General features: G+C 45.8%; 15 protein-coding genes; 6 read left to right on the forward strand and 9 right to left on the reverse strand.

Annotated features, from left to right (window-relative positions):
- Window positions 1–62: 62 nt before the first annotated feature.
- Window positions 63–628, forward strand: GSBLH_T00004605001 (uncharacterized protein). XM_013043536.1 has 4 exons: window positions 63–151; window positions 184–310; window positions 342–427; window positions 461–628. Exons 1-4 carry the CDS (start codon window positions 119–121, stop codon window positions 587–589), a joined length of 375 nt encoding a protein of 124 aa, XP_012898990.1. The 5' UTR covers window positions 63–118; the 3' UTR covers window positions 590–628.
- A 176-nt stretch (window positions 629–804) lies between these two features.
- Window positions 805–2,937, forward strand: GSBLH_T00006847001 (uncharacterized protein; the record flags this gene model as incomplete). The annotated part of the gene is given in 10 exon segments (XM_013043537.1): window positions 805–999; window positions 1,066–1,167; window positions 1,199–1,318; window positions 1,369–1,942; window positions 1,979–2,042; window positions 2,074–2,186; window positions 2,204–2,254; window positions 2,293–2,318; window positions 2,348–2,733; window positions 2,769–2,937. The coding sequence occupies 10 exon segments, from the start codon at window positions 805–807 to the stop codon at window positions 2,935–2,937; spliced, it is 1,800 nt and encodes a 599-aa protein (XP_012898991.1).
- Window positions 2,938–5,095: 2,158 nt separating this feature from the next.
- GSBLH_T00004606001 (uncharacterized protein) lies at window positions 5,096–5,557 on the reverse strand (the record flags this gene model as incomplete). The annotated part of the gene is made up of 3 exons (XM_013043538.1): window positions 5,096–5,183; window positions 5,216–5,328; window positions 5,357–5,557. 3 exons carry the CDS (start codon window positions 5,555–5,557, stop codon window positions 5,096–5,098), a joined length of 402 nt encoding a protein of 133 aa, XP_012898992.1.
- Window positions 5,558–5,611: 54 nt separating this feature from the next.
- GSBLH_T00004607001 (uncharacterized protein) lies at window positions 5,612–7,069 on the reverse strand. XM_013043539.1 has 4 exons: window positions 6,977–7,069; window positions 6,787–6,944; window positions 5,742–6,758; window positions 5,612–5,711 (listed from the first exon to the last, which is right to left on the reverse strand). Exons 1-4 carry the CDS (start codon window positions 7,011–7,013, stop codon window positions 5,637–5,639), a joined length of 1,287 nt encoding a protein of 428 aa, XP_012898993.1. The 5' UTR covers window positions 7,014–7,069; the 3' UTR covers window positions 5,612–5,636.
- A 155-nt stretch (window positions 7,070–7,224) lies between these two features.
- GSBLH_T00004608001 (uncharacterized protein) lies at window positions 7,225–8,255 on the reverse strand. XM_013043540.1 has 2 exons: window positions 7,976–8,255; window positions 7,225–7,946 (listed from the first exon to the last, which is right to left on the reverse strand). The coding sequence occupies exons 1-2, from the start codon at window positions 8,052–8,054 to the stop codon at window positions 7,261–7,263; spliced, it is 765 nt and encodes a 254-aa protein (XP_012898994.1). The 5' UTR covers window positions 8,055–8,255; the 3' UTR covers window positions 7,225–7,260.
- Window positions 8,256–8,463: 208 nt separating this feature from the next.
- Window positions 8,464–9,609, reverse strand: GSBLH_T00006848001 (uncharacterized protein; the record flags this gene model as incomplete). The annotated part of the gene is made up of 4 exons (XM_013043541.1): window positions 8,464–8,643; window positions 8,674–9,206; window positions 9,276–9,420; window positions 9,475–9,609. 4 exons carry the CDS (start codon window positions 9,607–9,609, stop codon window positions 8,464–8,466), a joined length of 993 nt encoding a protein of 330 aa, XP_012898995.1.
- Window positions 9,610–9,753: 144 nt separating this feature from the next.
- On the reverse strand, window positions 9,754–10,675 carry GSBLH_T00004609001 (uncharacterized protein; the record flags this gene model as incomplete). Its single annotated transcript, XM_013043542.1, has 6 exons — window positions 9,754–9,991; window positions 10,022–10,111; window positions 10,141–10,391; window positions 10,427–10,525; window positions 10,556–10,627; window positions 10,658–10,675. The coding sequence occupies 6 exons, from the start codon at window positions 10,673–10,675 to the stop codon at window positions 9,754–9,756; spliced, it is 768 nt and encodes a 255-aa protein (XP_012898996.1).
- A 213-nt stretch (window positions 10,676–10,888) lies between these two features.
- GSBLH_T00004610001 (uncharacterized protein) lies at window positions 10,889–11,924 on the forward strand (the record flags this gene model as incomplete). The annotated part of the gene is made up of 3 exons (XM_013043543.1): window positions 10,889–10,963; window positions 10,993–11,250; window positions 11,280–11,924. 3 exons carry the CDS (start codon window positions 10,889–10,891, stop codon window positions 11,922–11,924), a joined length of 978 nt encoding a protein of 325 aa, XP_012898997.1.
- A 446-nt stretch (window positions 11,925–12,370) lies between these two features.
- On the reverse strand, window positions 12,371–12,848 carry GSBLH_T00006849001 (uncharacterized protein; the record flags this gene model as incomplete). The annotated part of the gene is made up of 3 exons (XM_013043544.1): window positions 12,371–12,436; window positions 12,459–12,662; window positions 12,693–12,848. 3 exons carry the CDS (start codon window positions 12,846–12,848, stop codon window positions 12,371–12,373), a joined length of 426 nt encoding a protein of 141 aa, XP_012898998.1.
- Window positions 12,849–12,939: 91 nt separating this feature from the next.
- On the reverse strand, window positions 12,940–13,885 carry GSBLH_T00004611001 (uncharacterized protein; the record flags this gene model as incomplete). Its single annotated transcript, XM_013043545.1, has 2 exons — window positions 12,940–13,719; window positions 13,751–13,885. 2 exons carry the CDS (start codon window positions 13,883–13,885, stop codon window positions 12,940–12,942), a joined length of 915 nt encoding a protein of 304 aa, XP_012898999.1.
- Window positions 13,886–14,815: 930 nt separating this feature from the next.
- On the forward strand, window positions 14,816–15,241 carry GSBLH_T00004612001 (uncharacterized protein; the record flags this gene model as incomplete). XM_013043546.1 has 1 exon in its annotated part: window positions 14,816–15,241. One exon carries the CDS (start codon window positions 14,816–14,818, stop codon window positions 15,212–15,214), a length of 399 nt encoding a protein of 132 aa, XP_012899000.1. The 3' UTR covers window positions 15,215–15,241.
- A 241-nt stretch (window positions 15,242–15,482) lies between these two features.
- GSBLH_T00004613001 (uncharacterized protein) lies at window positions 15,483–16,374 on the forward strand (the record flags this gene model as incomplete). XM_013043547.1 has 3 exons in its annotated part: window positions 15,483–15,555; window positions 15,586–15,656; window positions 15,689–16,374. 3 exons carry the CDS (start codon window positions 15,483–15,485, stop codon window positions 16,340–16,342), a joined length of 798 nt encoding a protein of 265 aa, XP_012899001.1. The 3' UTR covers window positions 16,343–16,374.
- A 13-nt stretch (window positions 16,375–16,387) lies between these two features.
- Window positions 16,388–17,061, reverse strand: GSBLH_T00004614001 (uncharacterized protein; the record flags this gene model as incomplete). The annotated part of the gene is made up of 2 exons (XM_013043548.1): window positions 16,388–16,671; window positions 16,707–17,061. 2 exons carry the CDS (start codon window positions 17,059–17,061, stop codon window positions 16,388–16,390), a joined length of 639 nt encoding a protein of 212 aa, XP_012899002.1.
- Window positions 17,062–17,449: 388 nt separating this feature from the next.
- GSBLH_T00004615001 (uncharacterized protein) lies at window positions 17,450–17,809 on the forward strand (the record flags this gene model as incomplete). The annotated part of the gene is made up of 2 exons (XM_013043549.1): window positions 17,450–17,654; window positions 17,688–17,809. 2 exons carry the CDS (start codon window positions 17,450–17,452, stop codon window positions 17,807–17,809), a joined length of 327 nt encoding a protein of 108 aa, XP_012899003.1.
- Window positions 17,810–18,165: 356 nt separating this feature from the next.
- GSBLH_T00004616001 (uncharacterized protein) lies at window positions 18,166–21,423 on the reverse strand (the record flags this gene model as incomplete). XM_013043550.1 has 2 exons in its annotated part: window positions 18,166–19,659; window positions 19,695–21,423. 2 exons carry the CDS (start codon window positions 21,421–21,423, stop codon window positions 18,245–18,247), a joined length of 3,144 nt encoding a protein of 1,047 aa, XP_012899004.1. The 3' UTR covers window positions 18,166–18,244.
- Between the last annotated feature and the right edge of the window lie 380 nt (window positions 21,424–21,803).

Here is a 21,803-nt window from a genome sequence, read left to right on the forward strand (position 1 = left end):
TGATTACTGATCATGCATTTTATGATCACTGTACGTATTTGCTTTTTTGTCCAGACTTGAATCGATATCTACGACTACGATGTCTGAAGCTGCTGTTACTGTTCGCGTGAGAAAGTTCATGAGAAACCCTCTGTTGAAGCGTCGCCAAATGGTTTGTGATGTAGTTGCGAAATTAGGTGCTAGACCATCGAGGTGATCCATCCCAAGCGTGCTTCTGTCTCCAAGGACGAGCTTAAGAACATTCTGTCCAAGAAGTACCACGTCGCTGACGATAAGTGCATTATCCTCTTCGGATTCCAAATTGCTTTCGGTAGTTTGCTCCGCTATCCATTGAGGCATAGGAGGAGGTCGTTCCAGCGGTTTCGCCCTGATCTACGACTCTCTGGACGATGTGAAGAAGTTCGAGGCTAGATACCGTCTTGCTAGAGTAGGAAATCGAAAGTGGTGAGTCTTATTGTAGTTCGGAATCCAGGAGCACCAGAGACAGGGACGTAAGATGCTGAAGGAAAAGAAGAACCACCAGAAGAAGATCTGGGGAACTGGCCGTCGTGCTGCTCTGCACAAGGCTAAGAAGGCTCAGGACGATTAAGGGAGAAGTCTGCTTCAGTTATTGTCGTATTGATATTGCCTCTTGTTTGTTTGGAAGAAAAGGGAATTTGGTCCGTGTGTTGATAATAGGGATGAGTTGTGCAAGCAAAAAAAAAGAAAGACGTGGGAGGAGGCGATTGGATGAACATGGAGCAAGAGCAGATTGTGTTTGTTGTCAAGGCATGCTTTAATCCATTAGCGTGATCATCTGATGCAATGGGAACTGCGAAGACACGTTTCCTCAAAGGTTTACGCAATTCAAATATTTTTGAGGCTTCCATGTTGGTGAATGTATCTGATCTGTCGTCCACCTTTCAAGAGATTGTGCAACAGAACTTCCAAGAAAAGACCGCGATTTTGATTCTTGTGGCGCCGGATGTGGATGCCCTTTGCGCGTGCCGTATTTTAACTGTATGTGTCAGTTGTACAATGTGCTTCTGTGAAAGCGCCCTCGTTCTCAAACTCACGATTGCCTAGACATTACTTCGTTCTCATAATATTATGTACAAGATTAAGCAAATATCGGGTTATGTGGATATGAGCCGTGTCAATCAAACCTGTGTTGTCGATAATGATGAGGTAAACAAGCTATTTCGATTTGATGGTTTAGCTGTCAACGATCATTATGCTGAATTGTGGAGCAACAAACGACTTGAAAAGCATCCTCACCTTTTCGGATAGCTTAAAATGCTATGTCATCGATTGCCATCGTCCTGTTGTGATTAACAACGTAATGGATGAACATAATGTATCTTTGGGAAGGAAAGGGATTGATGTTAGATTGTTGTGATCAACGATGGATCGATCGACATGGCCGATATCCCTAGCGAAATTTCGGAGGATGAGGACGATGTGGAGGACGATTCTCTGTCAGAAGGCTTGGAAGACGACGTTTCGGACACCGAATTGGAAAATCGAAAGCGCCAACGAGCTGAGCGATTAGCCTATTTGCAGCACAAGGACAAGAAAAGACGAATGATCAACGAATACAATGCTTTCAACTTTTATTCGCGGCCAGCGTCGATCATCGTAGCGTTGGGTTTTTGTTTTGAAATGCAGTTGCACAGTGTAATGAGACAACTCGATCAACTTCACAATGATATGATTTGGCTGAGCATTGTGGGTGTCACAGACCAGTATTTGCAGAATCATATTAGTCACTCGAGCTATGCTGTGTGTTACACGGAGATCTTATCCACAGTGATGAGTCTCAATTTGCAGGACGAAGAGAGTGTGGGATGCATTCGACAGTCATGCGAGCCTCGATTGCTTCTGTATCGCTTCTGGTCGTTGTATGAAAGCATGCTGAATTCTGAATATCTCGTATCGAAGCTGCAATTGACGCAGTCGAAGAGTAGATGAGCCCAATGTTCTGAATCACAACGCATAGACCAAATCCACGTGAACGAATTACTCACCAAGGCAGGGATTTCATTGCACGACAGCAAACAACCGTTTTTGACTCCATCCTAGTTTGAATGATAGCTTTAAATATGTGTCGCTGCAAGTGAGGAGCCAACTGAATGAGCGTTTGAAGAACGTGAGTTCGCTCTTTCACACCGATGATCTTTTCTATGACTCGTTCGTTCGTCGTTATGGTAATCTTTTTTCTCAGTTCTTTCTCACGAAAAGACACGCGAACCGAGTTTTCAGCCGCGGATGTTGCGTACGCCGCGAATGCTCTGCTCGAGGAGTGTATTCTAGGCGATGACGATGTGGTAAACGAACACGTTGCTCTCATCGATTGAATTGAACGTAGTGGGAGGAGAATTGGAATCGTGCCTACGATGCTTTGCTCACCGATCGCAATTTGCCTGCTCTTTTGCAGGGAGTTTCGTATTGTCAGAAGCAGCAGCAAGCCTTATTCCGCGTGGGTGCTGGGATTTTAGCGGGAGGGAAAATCCGGATCGCAGAGAAATTCCGGTTTGTGTTCGTCAATGAATTGGCGGAGAGCGATGTGCTGATCTTCACGCAGCCCATTATGCTGCAACGATTAGCGCAGTACATCGTGCATGTGAAGGTGCAGGCCGGCGATTGGGTGGGGAAGAAGGGCTTGCCGCTGATCGTGTGCGTGCTGAATCCTCGAAGGAATATTTACTTGGTGACGGGAGTGAATTGTTCGGAGCAGGGAGAAGAGGAGACGAAGTGGGATGCGTGGTGAGTGAGTGAGTGTTGTGTAGTCAGTTCCGCATGATGTTTGACACTGCGACGCGTCAAATGAACGCTCGGTGCAGGTTGGATTCGTTCAGCGGTTCGGTGATGCAGATCCACAAGGATGATATGGTTCAGTTTATTGATCAGCTGCATTGCAGTTTGAAGGATTACTATACAGAGACTGGAAGTTTATAGTGCGTTTTTATGCTTTGTGTTGTTGTTTGTTAAAGAGTGAATAGGGTTGAGGAAGGCATCGAAGGATGCGGGATGATGGAATGGATTGGATTGGATTGGATTGGATTGGATTGGATTGGATTGGATTGGTAAGGGGCTTGAGGATTTGTTGGGAATGATTCTTACCGTGATTGGAATTATTAAAACATCGTATGATCGTTTTTACAAGCTCTAAATCAGCGATAGAGGTGAAGTCACTACAAGTGTATGTGTATATTGAAGTGGTTCAATACATAATAGCAGAATACCTAATCAGTGATACATGTTGATAAGTAAGGAAGAAAATAGACATGAGAAATGAGGATTGTACTCAATAACAAAAACTCTGAGTGAAGAATCATTAGAAAAACGCTCACTCCTCACTCACAATCAACATGATTATGGTACTCAACAACTCTTTTGCAAAGATACAACAAGCATAACATCAATTCACCTTCTATAATAAGCAATTTACCTCTGTCCCATCCTACCTACCTATTTATCATGCAAAATGAATGACCCAACCATCATCACTTGAGTCTGAAAATCACGAACCATCGCGATTCATGAATGAAACAAACAGAACAAAAATACGCGGTTTCTTTCGCATCCTTGAAAAAGCCTTCTTCATGAAGTAACGCGTTACAATCCTTGCACACCGTCGAATACTTAGAGTTCATAAACCCGCAGCGACCGCATTTCACAGTGGCCGAAGTCTCGTCCATCACATCGCGCGTCTTCCCCGTAATCAGCACTGACGGCGAAGCCAGCGTTCGCAACAATCGGATCGACTCGGAATCATCCGCATCCACTCTAGAATGAATCAAAAAGGGCGAAACGAACATGGAAACCATAATATCAGCGTGTCTGCGAGTAATAAAAAAAGAGAAAAGAGCTACCTTTTATATTTGAGAATCCGGTTTATAATGTACAGAAGCACGCATATAATGAGATATGGATACAAAGACCGCCAAAAGGAAGTGACTGCCGGAATCTCATCTACAGAAGTGGACATCAGCACTAATGATCACGCTTCGTCTCGATCCTACAGTGGTTGCTTGTATCATACATTTCGCACTTTGTTAGCAATTTCTCATATCTGTTCACATCCCAGAAAGTGACTTTTTGGTTGCTTTCTGGGCTGATTTTAAACGATGCTAAGACTTGGGCTAGATTTCAGGAATTCCAAAAGTCGAAACGTTTTCTGTTGAGCAAATAACACATTATTAGAGCGTTCATGTTTGTATCAACCTGGTAGGATACGGATCGTTTGGTTCTGCGAACGTTTATGATTCGAAACGTTGCTTTGGTTTATCGAAATTCAATCGAATACCATCGTCTGTCTGAGCTTGAATTGGCTTCATGTAAAAGAAGGAGCCATTATTGAGCTGTGCAATACAATGAATCGTATACACAGTGTTCGGCGAGAGCGCAAGCAGTTTGATAACGCCTTCGGCTAGACATCAAGAGAGGAGTGTGAGAAGACAAGATATAAAATTCCCCTCGGCTTCTTTCTCAAGCAGGTCTGTTGTGAAATTCGTGTTCCCCTTTAGGGCTTTACACCAAACAAGCGTATCTTCCGTAACATTGATGTGAACATAAATCGATGCTGGTGTAATCACTTGAATATGAGAAGAAGCAAACGGGGCTGGAGAATTGGTAGTTCCGGGGGTGGGTGTAAGATGGTCACCCGACGATTCGGCAGAAGGAGCAACCGTACCTCCTAGAACGTAAAACTCCGAAAAGAAGGTAAACTCGAGCTATTACTGTGAATTCTCTTGGTTGCTTTGAAAGACGTTTTTGTTTTCTGCGAATCAACTATTTAACATTACCCGTACTACGCTTTTTAGTGAACCGGCCTGCACTGACACCGTCAAAAATGCTAGAACTAGGTGATGAAGGTTGTTCGTAGGTGTTACAAGATATATAAAGAAATGATTTAAGACAGAAATACATATACCTAACAAGAAATAACAGAAAACTGAAGGTTTGGTAATCGTATTTTCAATTATACGTGTATCAATCAAAGGAAGGGCAACAGAGCAATGAATTATATACTACAAAGAAGCTGCTGGAGACACATCATGACGTGGACCGTTGAATCGTAAATAAACTCGGAAATAATTATACTGTCGGTCAATCAATTAAAGCGGCCTCGAATTCTACGAGCCAATTGAATATCTCTCACCATCACAGTGACTCGTTTAGCGTGTATCGTACACAAATTACTACACTAAAATGACTTAAGAGACATGTCTACGCATCTTCGAAAATAGAAACGAGATATGCCTCTGTTGCACACTGAAGAGCTTCGATCGCGGTCAGTGTCCAACGCAGTTGCTCCTTCGTAAAGCGCTCTGCGATTTCTTTCACCTATATGAAAATCTTTCCTGAAGCTCACCAATCTGGCAAAAGGGAGTTTGCGGATAAGAAGCTCCGTCGAATTCTGATATCTACGGATTTCATGGAGGGCTTTGACTCCTGGACGATATCGTTTCTTTTTAGTTTTCACCAGTTGGGATGTGTCCATGTTTTCATCGTTATTGGCAGGCTCCTTCTTCGATGGTTTTGAATTCCGGTTTACGGTCAGTGCCCGAGCCATTTTCCTATGGAAAAAGAAAAAGTACACATCTCCTCGTCTTCCAACAAACAAGCGTTCACTAATTATGGCACAATTATTTTCAATTTCCAGACATCAAAAACCTTCTCACCGTCTCTTCATCGAGCCTTTCATGTTGTCTCTGCAGCACCAGATTCTACAAATCGCCGCATTTCTCCATTCCTACCGCTGGCTTCGTTACCGAACTCGACGACTTCGACGACTTCAGCACGGGGATCCCCGGCACCGCGGGCACCGCAGGCACCGCAGGCACCGCAGGCACCGCAGGCACCGCAGGCACCGCCTCCCCCGACGGGTACAATCCCTCACGGTTCGAAGCCTGTGGGATCCCACCGAACTGCCCGGGCGGGTAGACGGCGGGCCGGGCCGCGTAGCCGGTGGGGGTGGCGGAGGTGGCGGAGGGGGTGCGGTAGTAGCTGACCGGGTCGCCGGCGGCGCGGTCTGCGCGGCCCAGCGCGCTGCGCACGGAGCTCTTGAGCTTGCCGAAGAGCCCGCGCGTGCCGCCGGCGGGCGCCATGGGGGGCGCGGGGATGGCGGTGTAGACGGGCAGCGCGGCGCTGGCGTGGTTGGAGCTGGTCACGGGGATGGCCAGCGGCGCGGCGGAGCGAGGCAGGTCGGAGACGCAGGTGTCGCCCACGGGCAGCGGCACCATGGACCACTCGATCTCCCGCTGCAGCTCCGCAGCCGCCTCCGCCGACGTTCCTGGGGGCGCCATGGGGGGCGCCATGGGGGGCGCCATGGATCCAGCGGACCCAATGGAAGCAGAGGAGCCGGGGGGTAAAGGGACGGGCGGGTAGGCCGGCGAGAGGGGAAGGGAGGCGTCCGCGGGGGCGAGCGATGAGCCGTACACGGGGACATCGGGAAGGACAGAGCCTCCGGGGACTCCGGTGGGATCGTACGATCCGTTGAGAGGCACCACGTGCGGAGCCGCGCTGAGCGGCGTCGCATTGCAGTAGATGGGCAACTCTGGACGCTCCGCAGAGTTGGATGGGGTGTGAGAGGGGAGCGGAAAACCAGCTTGGGAGCTCTGCTGGGCCTCACAACAAAGGGGAATATGAGCAGCGGTTGAGGGATTGGAGTAAGGATTTGAAATCTCAGTAACAGAACTGGGATCTCCAGGTAGAAAAATGGACGGGCCGTTGTTATTTCGGTTTGCGTAAAAAACTTCTCCACGATAATGGGACTAGATCACAACATCCTTCCACATGTACGCTTTCAATGGAGTGCTTTTCCCAATTTGCACACAAAGGACAAACAGAGCGGATACCGCGACGATAGGAACAACCATCACATATGTAGTGTTGTCCACAGTCAAGCGACATAATTTTCCTTTGCGACCCTCCGCAAAATGAACAGACGCTGCTCAATGCTATAGCGTGATACCATCAATGGGCTGCTTACGCCTTCCATTTTCCGAGATGGGAGCAAGTAAGGGCATTATGCACGGTATAACAATCACTTAAGAGCTGACTACAATGCTTTCGTTGTCTCTAGTTAAATCCGACTGTTAAACACAAAACTTCGGTGTGCAGGATTCGGTTTGACCGAACATCTTTTCAACGTGTTTCCGCACGGCTCCTGCTGTACGCCCATTTTTCCCTAGAGACCGAAGTCCCCACACTTGCCACACTTGCTGCAACAAACACATCGCACACACATTGCTCTCATCCAGGGTCTTGACCTAACTAGAACACTTTGTTCATCATCGCCTTGCTCTGCTCGTAGCACACGAAGCACGCCGCGTTTCCGAGGAAGGCACGAATAATGCAGGGCGTGAATCCCGGGAAGAACGCCTTCACGCCTCCCTCCGCATAGAGACGCTTCGCGCAGTCCATAAATCCGTGGTACTTTCGCTCCGCCTTCACAATGTTGTCCACCTGCAGCTGGGACTTGACGATATCGAGCGGGTAGATGCCAGCCCAGTAGGCGATGCCTCCCACGCCTCCAGCCATGAACTGCGTGAACATGCCCTGATACTGCATGTCGCTGAGAGGCTGGTCCTTCTTGAGCAGCGCGCGACGGTACCACTCGTAGACGCCGAAATAGAGCGAGACAGCGATAGTGTCACGCAGAAGGGTCGTGCAGAAACCCTGGTAGCAACCGAAGATACCGTTCACCTTGATGATTTTCTTAATGGCGCCGCCGACGGTGTTGAACTCCGCCTTGTACTCCGGATTGTCTTTCGCGCGAATGATCTGGACTTGGAGCTGCGACTTGAACAGATCCATCGGGGTTTCCACGAAGGAGACCGCGACGCCTGTGAAGGCTCCAGCCAAAAAGGTCTGAGGAAGAGTCAGGATCTCACCATGACCAATGATCTGCTTCATCTGACCGTACGTGAGGAACTGAACGGCGTTAAAGATCATGTTTCCTACCGTTAAACCCAGCGCACACTCATACCCCAAAGAGGAGAGATAAAACCCTTGTAAAAGCCGCTGACTCCCTCCCACTTCACTGTTTTCTTTACACAATCAGTCATATTCTTGTACAAAGGATTTTCGCGACTCTGAGTCTGAAGTCGTGCAAAATGAAGGATTCACACCGTAATAAACACTTAAGGATATTGACTTTGATCGTATCAAAAGGATGACCCACAGCTACAATACCAACGCCACCGAAACAACCTGCAATCAGGTCCTTGGCCATAGTTCGCGCATTTGACTCTGTCTTTACCATTTCTGCTGTAAAAAAAATAACTGTGAAAAAGAGAAACAGAGAAATCTAAGCTAAGTACAAAAAACTACTGTGATCAATTGTGTTTTTCCTACCTATCATTCCAATAGCAAGAGTTGCCGTTGCGGCCACTTTGAAAATTTGGTGAGATACGTATCATCCCAGAATAAATGCGGAAGAAGGGAGTGTTTTCAATCTTTGGTAGAAAAAACAACCTAGATAAACAGCTTGTTAGAAAAGATTTCGTTGTACAGTGCGGCTTCTCCCTCTTCTTCGATAACATCTTCCTTGAAACGCGGATAGTAGCAAGTCGGATCTTCTGGTTTGGCTGCACGAATGAGTGGAGAGGCAATCGCTCGGTTTTGAATGTTTTCCCAGGGAGCATCCTTGATCCACTATCGATCAGAACCATCTTTCTTTCCTACCGGATGGCTTTGCAGTTCCTTCAAATCTTTCCCCATTCGCTGTTCTGGATCGGAGCTTACTAGTTTATTGATGAAATCCTGCGCTTCTAGAGAGGTGTGCTTATACTCTAGCTTGCCGATGAGAATTCGCTGCAGCGTCTCGGTTGTTGTGCTTCCGTGAAACGGAAGTTGACCTTCGGAGAGCTCTACTGACGAGGCAACCGAGAGAGTGGTACCATAGAGCAGACATCCCAGCATATACCAGTCGTAGGAGAACGAAATTCCCTTGTTAAGAAGCATTTCGGGGGACATCGACTCCATATATCCCACCATCTTGTAATATGGAAAGGAGATATCCTTCTTGGACTCCGAAAACCCTGTCAATTGGATGTATCCATCCTGGTCTAATAGAACGTTTTCTGATACCAGTCCACAAAAGAGGTAGTTCTGCTCATGGAGAAAATGGATTGCTAAAATGAGTTGGACAGCCACAAATTGCAATAGGGCGTCGCTGAGATTACCGGATACTTTCACTAGGGAGTAGAGTGAACCTCCTGGACAGAAATCGGTGAGGATGTAAATATTACGCGCATCTATGCGTGGATGATATGAACAAAGGATACCCTGAAAAATATCGCGAATAGAGAGAATGAAGGGGTGATTGATGGAGACAAGTTGACGGAGTTGGTCGCATACCTTAATTGCTTCCTCCTCTCCGTCGATTAGACACTTGTGGATGGTTTTGATAGCGACAGGAAGATTGTTATCCTACACGTGACTTGGATACAATGAAGAGTGAACTAAACATCGGCAGAACCGCACATCTCCCTTCTTGCACAGTCCGATAACTGCTATCTGACGATAGTGAGAGAGTTTACGCATCCCTTCCTCAAACACTTGAGGTTGGGTCGGAAGATTTTCAAACGAAGTGACAGTAGGCGAGTGCGAGGAATCCATAGAGTGTGAAGACATTGATGCAGCTCAATCTGGTGGATAAAAGCAGTATTGAGAAAGAGGTAAACAACAATAATAATATGATGATGATCATAACAAACAATTCTAAACTCGTTCATCCAATCAAATTCTGCGAACAAACACACTCTAAAAGAACGAATTGAAAACACGATAGGCATATTCAAAGCTGAGAAAAAGAACAGCATTTGCAGGGACTGCGCGTATCAGCGTGCACCCAAGACCTCGGAACATTCCTCGCACTCCCAGAGATCTCGCAACCACCGCCCATCGATTTCCTTTTGCTTGCTTATACAATGTAGTGTCTGTCTGAAGAATCGATTTTATGGTGTCAATCGGATAGATAGACGCCCAGTACGTAGCTCCACTTTGAGTGAGTCAAAGAAGTCAAGAAAACCTAATCGATCCAGCTGCGATGATGCCAAAAAGCGGAATGGTAGAACGCGTATAACCTTTCCGGATAAACGGCTTAAGGGATAATTCGTAACTAGAGTTGGCATTGAAAACGAAATGTACACTATCATCCAGATCGACGTTCCGGGCACTTCACGCAGCAGAGTCAACGAAAGTCCTCGGAATAGACCCGTGAATCCATCCGTCTTCAGCACATTGCGAATTACGCCCAGTGAAGTTGTCTTGGCTACAGATTTGGGCTGTGATTGTTCGATCTGAAGACGGCACTTCAGAAGTTCAACAGGGGTCAGAAGGAGTGAAATAGTCGCTCCAGAGCCCATAGAGGAAAAGAGCATCTGTGAAAAAGTGATATGCTCCGGATCTAGAGAGTTTTATAGTTCAGAATGACTTTGGTACCTTTGACTCCACAAAGCCTCTTAAAAAATCCATAGGAGATAAATGTCAATCCATTTTCGGCTAAACTGCCAATCAATGGGAACTGAACACCCTAATATCAAGTACAGTGCTGGAAAATAACTCGATAGAGTCCTCGAAATCCATATTCAGCCACCGTCTTTTTCATACAGTCAAGCGAACTGGAATACTTTCCCTACGGGGAATAGAGTGGTAGTTATGTTACAGGATCAACTACCTGCATGAGTACCTTCACAGTATCAAACGGATGCTCCACTAATTTGCATGTTGCACCCGAAACCTACAATCAAGCGATCCACACATCACATACGATTCCAGAGAGCAAGTCCACAGCCAGGGAGGACTTCTTGGCAGAATTCGGCGCCATTCTGACAAGAGAAAAAGGGTGTTCAAAAAAGTCGTGAATTTGGCATTGTGAGTACTATTTTTTGGAATCATGTCAAAACGACTCTATGTTGGTAATCTCGAATACGGGGTAGAGAATGATGACCTCAGCAAGCTTTTTGGTCAGGTAGTCGTAATAGAACCCATTAAGGATAGTTCGGAGAAATCACTGATATAGCGATTAAAGACAGAGGTCAAGGAGCAGTTTATGCATTCGTTGAGTTTTCCAAGGAAGAGGAGGCTGACAATGCTCAAAGCAGTTTGAACAGTACCCATTTTATGGGGAGAGATATCCGGGTGGAATATACGAGAGGTCTAAGGTATTCTACAGGTGATTCGATTCGCCGAGGTCCTCCTCGTAGAACGGACTATCGTATCGAGGTTACGCATTTGCCTCACAATTGCAGCTGGCAGGTACATCTAATTGCTGTTGTTAATAGCAGGATTTAAAGGACTATATGAGTCGCATTGGTCCAGTGGGCTATTGTGATATTCGTCATGGCTATGGTGTTGTGGAGTTTATCCACTACGAAGATATGAAGCGTGCAGTGCGTAAGTTGGACGACACCAAGATGTACAGCAATGGAGAATCGAACTACATCCATGTGTACAATTGCTATCATTCGAGACATCATCGTCATCATGATCGTTCTCGTTCTCGTTCCCGTTCTCGTTCTCATTCTCGTTCTTATTCTTACTCACCTTCGCGTTCTCGATCGCGTTCTCGTTCTCGTTCCTATTCGTACTCAAGCTACGATTCGCGTTCGCCCTCACATTCATACTCGCACTCGCACTCTCATTCGCCTTCACACTCACGCTCACATTCACATTCACCCTCACCCTCACAGGCGAGTGCAGCGTCCAAACCGCGATCACCTAGTACCAGTTCGCAAAAAGAGAAGGAGGTCAAGAAGGAAGAGGAAAAGGAAGTTCAAAACGAGGTGGAAAACCAGAACGAAAACCAGAGCGAAAACCAGAATGGAAATCAGAGCGAAAACCAGAGCGAAAATCAGAGCGAAAACCAGAACGAAAATCAGAGCGAAAACCAGAACGAAAATCAGAGCGAAAACCAAACAGTAAACAACTAGTCATATGAGTTATTGAAAGCTTTGTTGAATAAACAAGGAACAGATAGGTAAATGAACGAGTATTCTCTGTTAAAGAACGGCTTTGAAGTAAGTGAATCGAGGCATCCAACCTAGGAATCAACATGATAATAGTTAGCGAACGTGGGGATTCCCTTACGGTCTATTCCACGTACAGACTCTGGTACTCTTCCATAAGGGTAAATCTACGTAAAAGGGTGCAAAACTCACAAACTCCTTGATGATGAATTGCTTGATTTTCTCTGTATGTGTAATTTTCTTTTCTCCGCTCTCTATCTACAAATAAGAAATTATCAGAGTACCTACCAAAAAAGGAGTGTTCGGAAATATCACTGGGAAGAGATACGCTTTGTATTGGAATATTGTAGGGTTGGGTTCCCTGGTAACAAATTTGATCAAAAAGAGAAGGCATTTCTATACAAACAGTTTTAGTGAAAGAAAAAACTCTCATCACAGTACCATAGTATTTCACTTTTGAACACAGCATAATAACCCTAAAAAGAACATTGGTAGTACGTAATTGTCCACTTCCTCACAAACAACTTCCTCCATCGCTGTCAGAACGATCGCCAAAATAACTCCTTTGCTCATCTTCTCCCGCATAACAGCCGAAACAATAAAAACCCCGAGAAAGATTCCAATGCCGCAGGCTGCGAATCCTTCGACTGTTTTCGATCGCCACAGCTTCCTTCTTCCCCAAATCGTTCCCACAATCGCTGCCTATGCTTGAATCCCTCTATTATAACCTACGAATGCATCGCCAATCCCGATGACGAACACTCCAGAGAGCATTTGAATCGGATTGGAGAATTCACAGGTCCAAACAGGCATGGCGCACGCAAGCAACAGAGAAAAGTGAGAGAGAATCAGAGGACCGTCGTCTCGATCGTCGACAAACTGCTTCATAAAAGAGTCGATAGACTGAAAAGGCCATAAATGCTTGATTCGGATGATTTCTACGAGGAAGAAGACAAGCAACGCGAAGGCAAAAGCCACTCTAATTGCTGAGAGTCGACTTCGAATTGTACTGCATAAAGGAGGGATCAAGTAACGTGATCGGTAAAAACAGAACCACAGCCAGAAAGTGGAAGTATTTTCGCTGAATGATGAGAGCTTGCCGCTGCCATCGCTGCTCACAAAGAATCAAAAAGGCCAGGAAAAACATTGAAATCCAGTAGACAAGGATGAAGGGGCGATCCAGACGGCTAAAAACCCATTGAAGAAACCAAGACACGAAAAACTCGTGCACACAAACACTGAGTAACATGATTTCGAGTAGTGCTCCAAGTATTATGAAGAGATAACAGGAAAGAGCATCTCTACAACAACAGAGCACGATTCCGGTTAATAGGAAAGAGGAAAGAGAGATGAGGATAGTACACTGCATTTCTAACGTTGTAGCTGACGAAAATAGAAGAATAATAAACAGAATAAACCACCTCTCCACTAAAACCGATTCGGATATCGAGAAATAGCCTGAAAGACGAGGTAGAATATAGTTCCACCAAATCTCATGCAGTAAACAAACAACTGCAACCATCCAACCATATTCATTCCATCGTATCAACACAGCGGACACGACAGCAGAGACCAGCCAATTTGAATTTGGAATAAACCACAGAGCATCGGAGTATATAAACAAATAGAATACTACAGAATATGGATCCTGTCTCCAAACTGAAAAAGCACCGACAACAAAAGTACTCAATAGTTTTGATTCCACACATGATGTAGATGAATTTCGACGAAACGTAATAAAGCGATACGGAGCCACAGACTAGACATTACAAAAACTCACAAAATTCAACGGAAGAATCACATAGAATGGTCATCAAGGAATAAATAACCATGCACATTGCTTGGATAGAGTGCTCCTTCACGAGTTTGTTTACCAGTATCGCCACAGCAATACAGCATAGAATTACTGTGGTCCGAATTGTCATTTCTATTCCAAAAATGGGACAAAGCAAAAAAGAAGTGAATGTAAGAAAAATATAAAGTGAATGCCGTTTCCAGTTGTACTCATTATTAACACTTGATGGAATCGATTAGGTTTGGAAGGAAAGTACATTGTTGAAATGAGATGAACGTACAGTGCGCTATTGGCGATGCAAATCAACGTATGCAAGCGAGGAACTAGAATACGCGCATACAAAAGGTTCATATCGAAAAAGAAACAACGCAATGAACACACAGGAATGTCAAGAATATAAAGACACAATCTATTTATTGAATATCATCCAATTAACAATATCGTGGCGCAGCTGCAAGCCCATTCATAGTCATTTCCTACTCTGAAGTTTGCTACTGCAAACGTCGAAAAACCTTATTCGAGCATGTAGCAAAGAACCAGTTGTGTTCTAACTCGGTAAATACTAAAAAACAGTGTGACTTAGCGCAAGGAATGACTCTTTTCTATGTATCATTTTGTACCGATTACTTTCACTTCATTTTTGTGCCTAGTTTAGGCCAGTCGGTCTTTATTTTTCAATAAGTAATCGTTGATTGAATAGAAATGGATTACTACCTTATTTGGGCAGTAATAGGAGGAATCGTGGCAATTGTTTTAGTTTCTCTCTGTTACATGGGTTTTTTCTCGTATGTCAGAAATGGCAGTTCATATGTAGAAAAGTGACCTGCACTGCAGAAGAAATGGGAGAGATGATTTTAGCGTATGCATAGCAAGTATAAAGTGTAATAACTAGATTTGATAACTGCATTGGCCCTTATCAAGAGATGGATAATTACTGCCGGGAATTCAAGCATCGCATGGAGTTACTCTTTCAAGGCAAGGTAAAAATCGGAAAGCAAGTGAATGTATACTACGATGATCCCCGATTTCCGTCCTCTAGTAAAATATTCCTATAATAACAATGGTAGTGTCACGCTGGGCTACAGCCTATACAGTTCCTGAGGAAGTTGTTGACTTTTTGTCTCTGAACAATATTTCGTATGTGCGAATTCCCCCGAGCAAATGCTTATCGTTGAGACTAGTGACCTCACTTACTCCTAGGGTAGTTTTCCCTTATCGGAACTTTTGGTCCTATGGTTTGGGTGCTCAGAAAGCGTTATATCTGTACCATGACCTCATTCGTAGGTTCGACTCAATGGTTAGTACGGCAGAGAAAAGAGGTATTTCCATCACAGCGCCTCCGATGGAAATTGTGGAAGAAAATGCCTCTGTGATCCAATATATTCTCTTTTTAAGCAATTTGGAAGTTGTTCACTCTATGTGTGATTCTCCGTTTTCTCCTATCAGTGGAAGGTGCTAATTCATTTAGTTTCTTTTTGGGTGTCTAGTCCTGTTTAATTTTAAATACTCTGGTAAAAGCTAACTACACAAAAAGGGGGATGACGCAGTTTTGCTCTTTCCAGCACAAAAAAAACACATTTCACTTTCGCATTAATGGATCCGCATATCCCAAATGGGGAAAACAACAAAGGTGTTCCAGTTCTATAATCACTTGGAAACTAGTTCATCCAATGAGATGAAGCGAAAAGTATCTGGTACCTCCTCATAAAAAATTGCTTGAATCTTTAATGTCTGGTCTTCGCTTTTTGAATAAGGTCGCTATTGTTACTGGTGGATCCAAGGGCATTGGCGCAGGAATTGGTATGTTTTGGGAAAAAGACTCATTGGTAGTCGAGGAGTTTATTAGAAACGGTTCCAAAGTAGTGTTTTGCTGCAGAAATCCAGCCGAGGGAGAAGCTTTTGTACAGAGAATTGTTTGATCTGTGATGACTAGGAAAAGAAAATGAACGAGATCGGTATCGGAGAGGCTGCCTTCAAGGCGTGCGATGTAAACAAAGAAGATCAATTGCGTGCTTTAGTTGATTTTACTGTGGAAAAATATGGTCAGATTGATTGCTTGGTGAATAATGCTGGTTATCATCCGCTTCCCAACACGATTGACAACTTTTCGGGACAAGACCTGATGGATTTGTTCCAGTTGAACGTTGTTTCCTACTTTTTGTTGTCCAAGTTCTGCCTTCCTTACCTTCGCAAAACGCAAGGTAGCATCATCAATGTGAGTAGCTTGGTTGGTCGAATGGGCCAAAAGAATGCAGTCACCTACTGCACCACAAAGGGTGCGATCCATGCTATGACCCGTGCATTGGCCATCGATGAGGGCGTTCATAACGTGCGTGTGAACAGCATCTCGCCTGGCGGCATTTGGACGCCGCTGTTCGAAGAGTGGGTGAACGCGACCTCGGACCCCGCCAAAACGCTGCAGTGCGAGGAGGACCAGCAGCACATTCGCAGACTGGGCACTGTGGAGGAGTGCGGAAAGCTGGCGCTCTTCCTTGCTGCGGATGCCACCTACACGACAGGAACGGATAATATTATTAGCGGAGGCAGCGAGCTGGGTTATGGCAACAAGTTCGTGCGCCCCACATAAAGTGTTCTGGATTGATGCATGAGTCAGAGCTTGTGGGAGTTTGTTTTACAAACAGCAATAGTTCAAAAACGTCTTGGCTAGAGTGTAGAAGCCGAACAACAGACCCGAACTCAGCCCACTCTTCAGCATCGCCGCCATGGCGCCTGCGTAAAGGCCACGAACACCCGTCAAGCGATAGTGATCGCGGAGAAACGTCACTACCGACTTGCTGGGACTTAGCTGGTACACTTGGAGAAGCTTCTTGCCCGTATCCAGCGGATAGACGAGCAATTTACTTGTGGCTCCGGAAATGGCCCCATACACAGAGTTTGCACCAGGCGTGTCTCCATCTACACAGAATAACCCAAACAATGAAAAATGGAACATTGCGAGCGAAGAAACTCGACAATGTAGAAGCAGGATCCCATATAAGGCATAATACTGGCTAGGCATGGGAGCAAACCCTTATATAATCCCAACACGCCTTCGTCTTTAATGATCGATGCAAATCCTGTGAGAATGTGCTTATAGTACATATCCTTGCCTTGGTAGACAAAGCGAGTGCGCAAAATATCAAATGGGTAGGTTACCAATGTTGTGACAGCAGAGGAAAGAGCTCCAGAGGAGAAGGAAGAAGATACCAAATTTGCATGATGGAGCTGGAGGTACTCATAACACGAAAATTGAACTCCTGAGTATAGAAACCAATATATCTCTGCTGTGAGGTTTCCGCTGAGCATAAATCAGGAAAAACAAACCCACCTCCATAATCGAGTAATCCCTTCCTCATGAGCAATACGAGAAATGGTTCCTATCGTACCGTGGTACTTTTCTTTGCCATATCGAATATATTGGGTCTGCAATCTACATAAACAAAGAACCTAGAGAAAAACCGAATTTTAACCACATCTAAAGGTGCGATAATAAATCGCGTGACAACTAGAAATGAGAGAAGAAGCGCAACCCCACCTCCTGTAAAAGAACCCGAAAAGAAGTCCTCCAGCCTGGAAGAATAGGAGTTATTATTCATAGGAGGCCAGATTGGTGAGAGTTGAACAATGAAATAGGGAAGAAAGGTCAAATTTGCAACAGCGATATTCTTGTTTATTCACAACAGTCATTTCTTAAATGGAATTTTATCAGGTCTGTAAGGATCTCGCTGAGCGATACAAGAAGGAAACAACACTCCAGGTAAAATATCTTGACGTGTTTATCAGCTTTGCTGCGGCCACTGCCTTTTTGCAAGCTGTATATTGCTTCATTGTTGGAACCTATCCCTTCAACTCCTTCCTATCTGGATTCATTATTAGTCTCGGAACCTGCGTTTTGTCCAGTATTGCGGTTTTCCAGCTTGTCTTATAGATAGTTTGTTTCCGCATGGGAATTACTTCCAAGGAGTTCGAGACTATAAGTAATAATAGAGTATTTGCAGAGTATTGCTTCTGTATGCTTCTTCTCTTCTTGGTGGTGTGTAACTATTTGGGATAATTGTTTTCTGTTTGTTTCTTGATAGCTTTTCTCTGTAACACTCCTTGAAGAGGGATGTGAAATAGTGTACTTGTCTTTTTAGCATAGTCAGTCGTGTGAGCAGGAGGCAGAGATGAAATGGATCCATCGTACTTTCGAATGTTTGGAATAGGTAGGATTTGAGAACATTGAACACTACTACTACGTCAAGAGTTGGGGTATTCACGACATATAGCATTATTGAAATATAGATCGAAGTTATTTCTGGATGAATCACCACGATATGAATGTCCATGGTAGTGAGAATCGGATTATACTGCTTCTATGAATGCATTTAAAAGATTCACAGCTCTCTGTGCATTTCAAACAAACAACCAGAGGAATGATTCGATGGATGTGGATAACTACTACTATGTGGATTCATTCATTCATTCATTCCCTCGACTCCCTTTCCATCTATTCTTCACGCGGCGTGCTTTCCATCTGTTCCTTGACCAGTGCTGCGTAGAACTCGCACTTCTTCAGCAGTTCTGCGTGCTTTCCGCTGTCCACGATCTTTCCTTCGCTCACCACAAAGATGACATCGCTGTCCACGATCGTGCTCAGTCGGTGGGCCACTGTGATCACCGTGCAGGGATGTGTCGATCGCCACTTCTCCAATGCCTCCAAGAACTTGTCCTGGTTTTCGCTGTCCAGCGCGCTCGTCGCTTCGTCCAGCAGCAGCACGTGCGGCTTTCGAAGAATCGCGCGAGCCAACGCCAATCGCTGCTTCTGTCCTCCCGAAACCGATTTTCCGGTCGATCCGAGATCCGTTTCGAATCCATCCACCATTTCGTTGATGAAATCCATGCACAAAGCTTGCGTGCAAGCGTCCTTCAGCTCCGCTTCGGACACTTCATGATCCAATCCCATCACCAAATTCTCGCGAATCGTGCCGCTGAACATGCAGGGCTCTTGGTTCACCGCGCCCAGCAGCGAGCGATACGAGTCCAAATTAACGTTCTGCACATTGGCTCCATCCATCAACACTTCGCCACTCTCCGGTTTGTACATTCGCTGGATGAGCGAAATGATCGTACTCTTTCCACACCCACTGGGACCCACGAAAGCCACGGAAGATCCCTTGGGAATTGAGAAGGACACATCGGAGAGAATCGGAGCGTCGGGCCGCGTGGGATACGCGAACGACACATGATTGAAGGCGATCGCTCCGTCCTTCGCCTTCTCGGGAAGCGCTCGCAGCGCGTCCTTCTCGCCCGAGCTTTCAATCAGCGAGAAAATTCGCTGCGCTGCCTCCTGAGCCAACGCCATATTGGGAACTTTGCCCATCGTAATTCCGATGTAGGTGGCCATGTAGAAAATGGTGTTGTAAACGATCATCATCTGCTGGAACACGATCGCGCCATTCGAAATGAGAAGAGTTCCAGAATAATAAATGATAAGCATAAAGATCATGGGGAAGAGAATGGCAATCGAGTTAGCGACCGCGGATCGACGGCTTCGCGATTTGCACAAGCGATTGGTTCGCTCCAGGTCGTGGATCATCGATTCATAGACACGATCTTGCAGATTGTACGCGTGGATCGTGTGGATGTTGAGCAGAGCGTCCGTGGCCTCGCTGGACTTCTCTGTGAGATTGCTGTCGATCTTGGAAATCACGTTCGCCACGAGTTTGTTTTGGCAATACTCCGCAGTGAACAAGAAAGGACACACCACGATCGATATCAATGCCAACTGCCACGATCCCAGTGATGAAAACGCGAATATGACGCAGAGCAGACACACGATCACGCTTTCCATGATCGATCCTACTTGATCCATGAAGTCGCGCAGCTTTCGAACATCGATAGAGAGTTCCGAAGTAACTGCACCTACGAATTATAAAGCAGGATAGAGAACGTCTTACCTGGAGAATGCTCCTTCTCATCGTAGTAAGCTACAGACTGGGAGAGAAGCTTCACGAAGGACTTCGACCGCACCGTAACGATCATGTTCTCCTTCACAACACTCGACAAATCCCACCAGAGCAGCTGCCCAACAAAATCGACAATCGCGACAATTACCATCATCAAAGTGAAGGTCATACCATCACTCCAAATGTCATTAACATCCAATCGGAAGGGGAGAGCTTGCATCAACGCCATGATTACGGTGTATCCAGCCGGATACATAGCGGTGAAGATAACGCCGATGAAGGCGATCCAGAATATGGTCTTTGTAGTACCAAAGTACTGATAGAGAGAGAAGAGATTATACTTCTTCGGCTTTTCTGCCTTTTCGTTTTCATCCTTCTTCTTATTCTTATTCGAATCCGCAACTTCTGCTTCTTTCTCTTTCTCTTTTTCGTTTCTTTCTTCTTTCTTCTTTGCTTCTGCATCCGCTTCCTTCTCTTCCTTCTTTTCCGTTCCCTCGGCTCCTTCTTCTTCCTCCTCCTCTAAAGTTTCTTGGCTTTTGTACAATCCCGCATAGATTCCGCCCTTCGCCAGCAAGCTTTCATGATCACCTTCCTCCACGATCTTTCCTTCCTCCACCACCACAATGCGATCGCACGATCGAATGCTGCTCAGCCGATGCGCCACGATCACGATGCTCAGTCCCTTTCCCTTCGCTTCGTTCTTTCTCCGGATCGTTTCCATCGCGTTCTGCACGATTTTCTCGCTCTGCGAATCCAGCGCGCTCGTCGCTTCATCCAGCACCAGAATTCGCGGGTTTCGAATCAGCGCGCGGGCGATAGCAATGCGTTGTTTCTGTCCTCCGGACAGCGAGCTTCCCAACTCGCCCACATAGGTGTCGTACCCTTTGGGGAACGATCGAATGAACGCGTCGGCCTCCACCAGTTTCGCGGCTTCCACCATTTCCTCCTCGGTGCAGCCCTCGCGTCCATAGAGCAGATTCTCGCGAATCGTTCCGCTGAACAGCACGGGCTCCTGCGCCACGTAGCTGATCTGATCGCGAATCCACGCCGTCGAGAGCGTCGTCACATCGACTCCGTCCCACGTGATCGTTCCCGCCGTCGGAGCGTACAATCGCATCAAGAGTTTCAAGATTGTGCTCTTTCCGCTGCCACTCTCGCCCACGATGCCGATCATTTCGTTCTCGCGAATGGTGAAGTTGAGCTGCTTCAGCACTTGCGTGTCGCGCGAAGCGTACTTGAAGTCCACGTTCTTGTACACAACGTCTCCCTTGCTGCTGCTAGGAGTGGTCGATCCAGACTTCATCGCGTCTTCGTGCTCGATCACCTTCATAAAGCAGGTCGCAGATGCGCGCGTGCTTTGAATCGCTTGAATGGCGTAAAACGCAGCTCCCAACCCCATAAAGCCTGTAACTCCGCACAAAATAACCAAAAAGTCTCCACCGACCATGCATTGCCCATTGCCACTCTCGTACCAACAACTAGACACGCGATCACAAATCGCCATGCATTCATCCGAGAGTGTTGCATTGCTGAAGCAAATGTCCACCGAAGTCAACGAGTCAGTGATGCAGCCCGCATCATAGAGTTCTTGCGGGAATCCCTTGCGTTGATAGTAAATCAGAATCGTTGCAAATAAATAGAACCAGGAAAGAGAGAGATTGTTCAAGATACTACTCAAACCTTTCCACGTTCCCGCTCGATACAGCGATTTCAACAGCATTTTCTTGCACTTCTCGATCTAATCGTAATGAACCAATCCACAACACGCACCAAGGAAACGTATTTTTTCTCCATCGATGCTTCAGCTCCCAACGCGGTCACCGTTTTGTAGTTTCGAATACTCTCTTCAGCAATGCTGTCTGCTTCCTTGTGGTCTCGCATCAAGGTCTCGATCCATTTCCCCATAACATTTCCAAACTTGCAAGCAGCATAAACAACAAAGGGGCAAGCAATCAGCGTCAGAAGGGTTAATTGCCAACTCTATCATCATCAATAGCAAGAATAAGTGATACATGAAAACAGCCAACAACTACTCCACCAATAAATATGGCTATAGACCGAATCAACTGACCAATCGACGGACCCAATCCATTAATAATG

This window comes from Blastocystis hominis (genome assembly GCF_000151665.1).
Source record: "Blastocystis hominis, Singapore isolate B (sub-type 7) whole genome shotgun sequence assembly, scaffold_7".
Classification (NCBI taxonomy): domain Eukaryota; class Bigyra; order Opalinata; family Blastocystidae; genus Blastocystis; species Blastocystis hominis.

Bases quoted from the DNA above. Each gene is read 5' to 3' on its own strand.
- GSBLH_T00004605001 (XM_013043536.1), top strand. From the start codon at position 119: ATGAGAAACCCTCTGTTGAAGCGTCGCCAAATG. The intron at 152-183 runs GTTTGTGATGTA...ATTAGGTGCTAG, and splicing joins TGTTGAAGCGTCGCCAAATG to ACCATCGAGGTGATCCATCC. The intron at 311-341 runs GTAGTTTGCTCC...ATTGAGGCATAG, and splicing joins CGGATTCCAAATTGCTTTCG to GAGGAGGTCGTTCCAGCGGT.
- GSBLH_T00004608001 (XM_013043540.1), bottom strand. From the start codon at position 8,054: ATGACTGATTGTGTAAAGAAAACAGTGAAGTGGGAGGGAGTCAGCGGC. The intron at 7,947-7,975 runs GTATGAGTGTGC...GTTTAACGGTAG, and splicing joins TTTTATCTCTCCTCTTTGGG to GAAACATGATCTTTAACGCC.
- GSBLH_T00004607001 (XM_013043539.1), bottom strand. From the start codon at position 7,013: ATGCCCTTACTTGCTCCCATCTCGGAAAATGGAAGGC. The intron at 6,945-6,976 runs GTAAGCAGCCCA...ATCACGCTATAG, and splicing joins CATCTCGGAAAATGGAAGGC to CATTGAGCAGCGTCTGTTCA. The intron at 6,759-6,786 runs GTACATGTGGAA...GTTGTGATCTAG, and splicing joins AAAAGCACTCCATTGAAAGC to TCCCATTATCGTGGAGAAGT.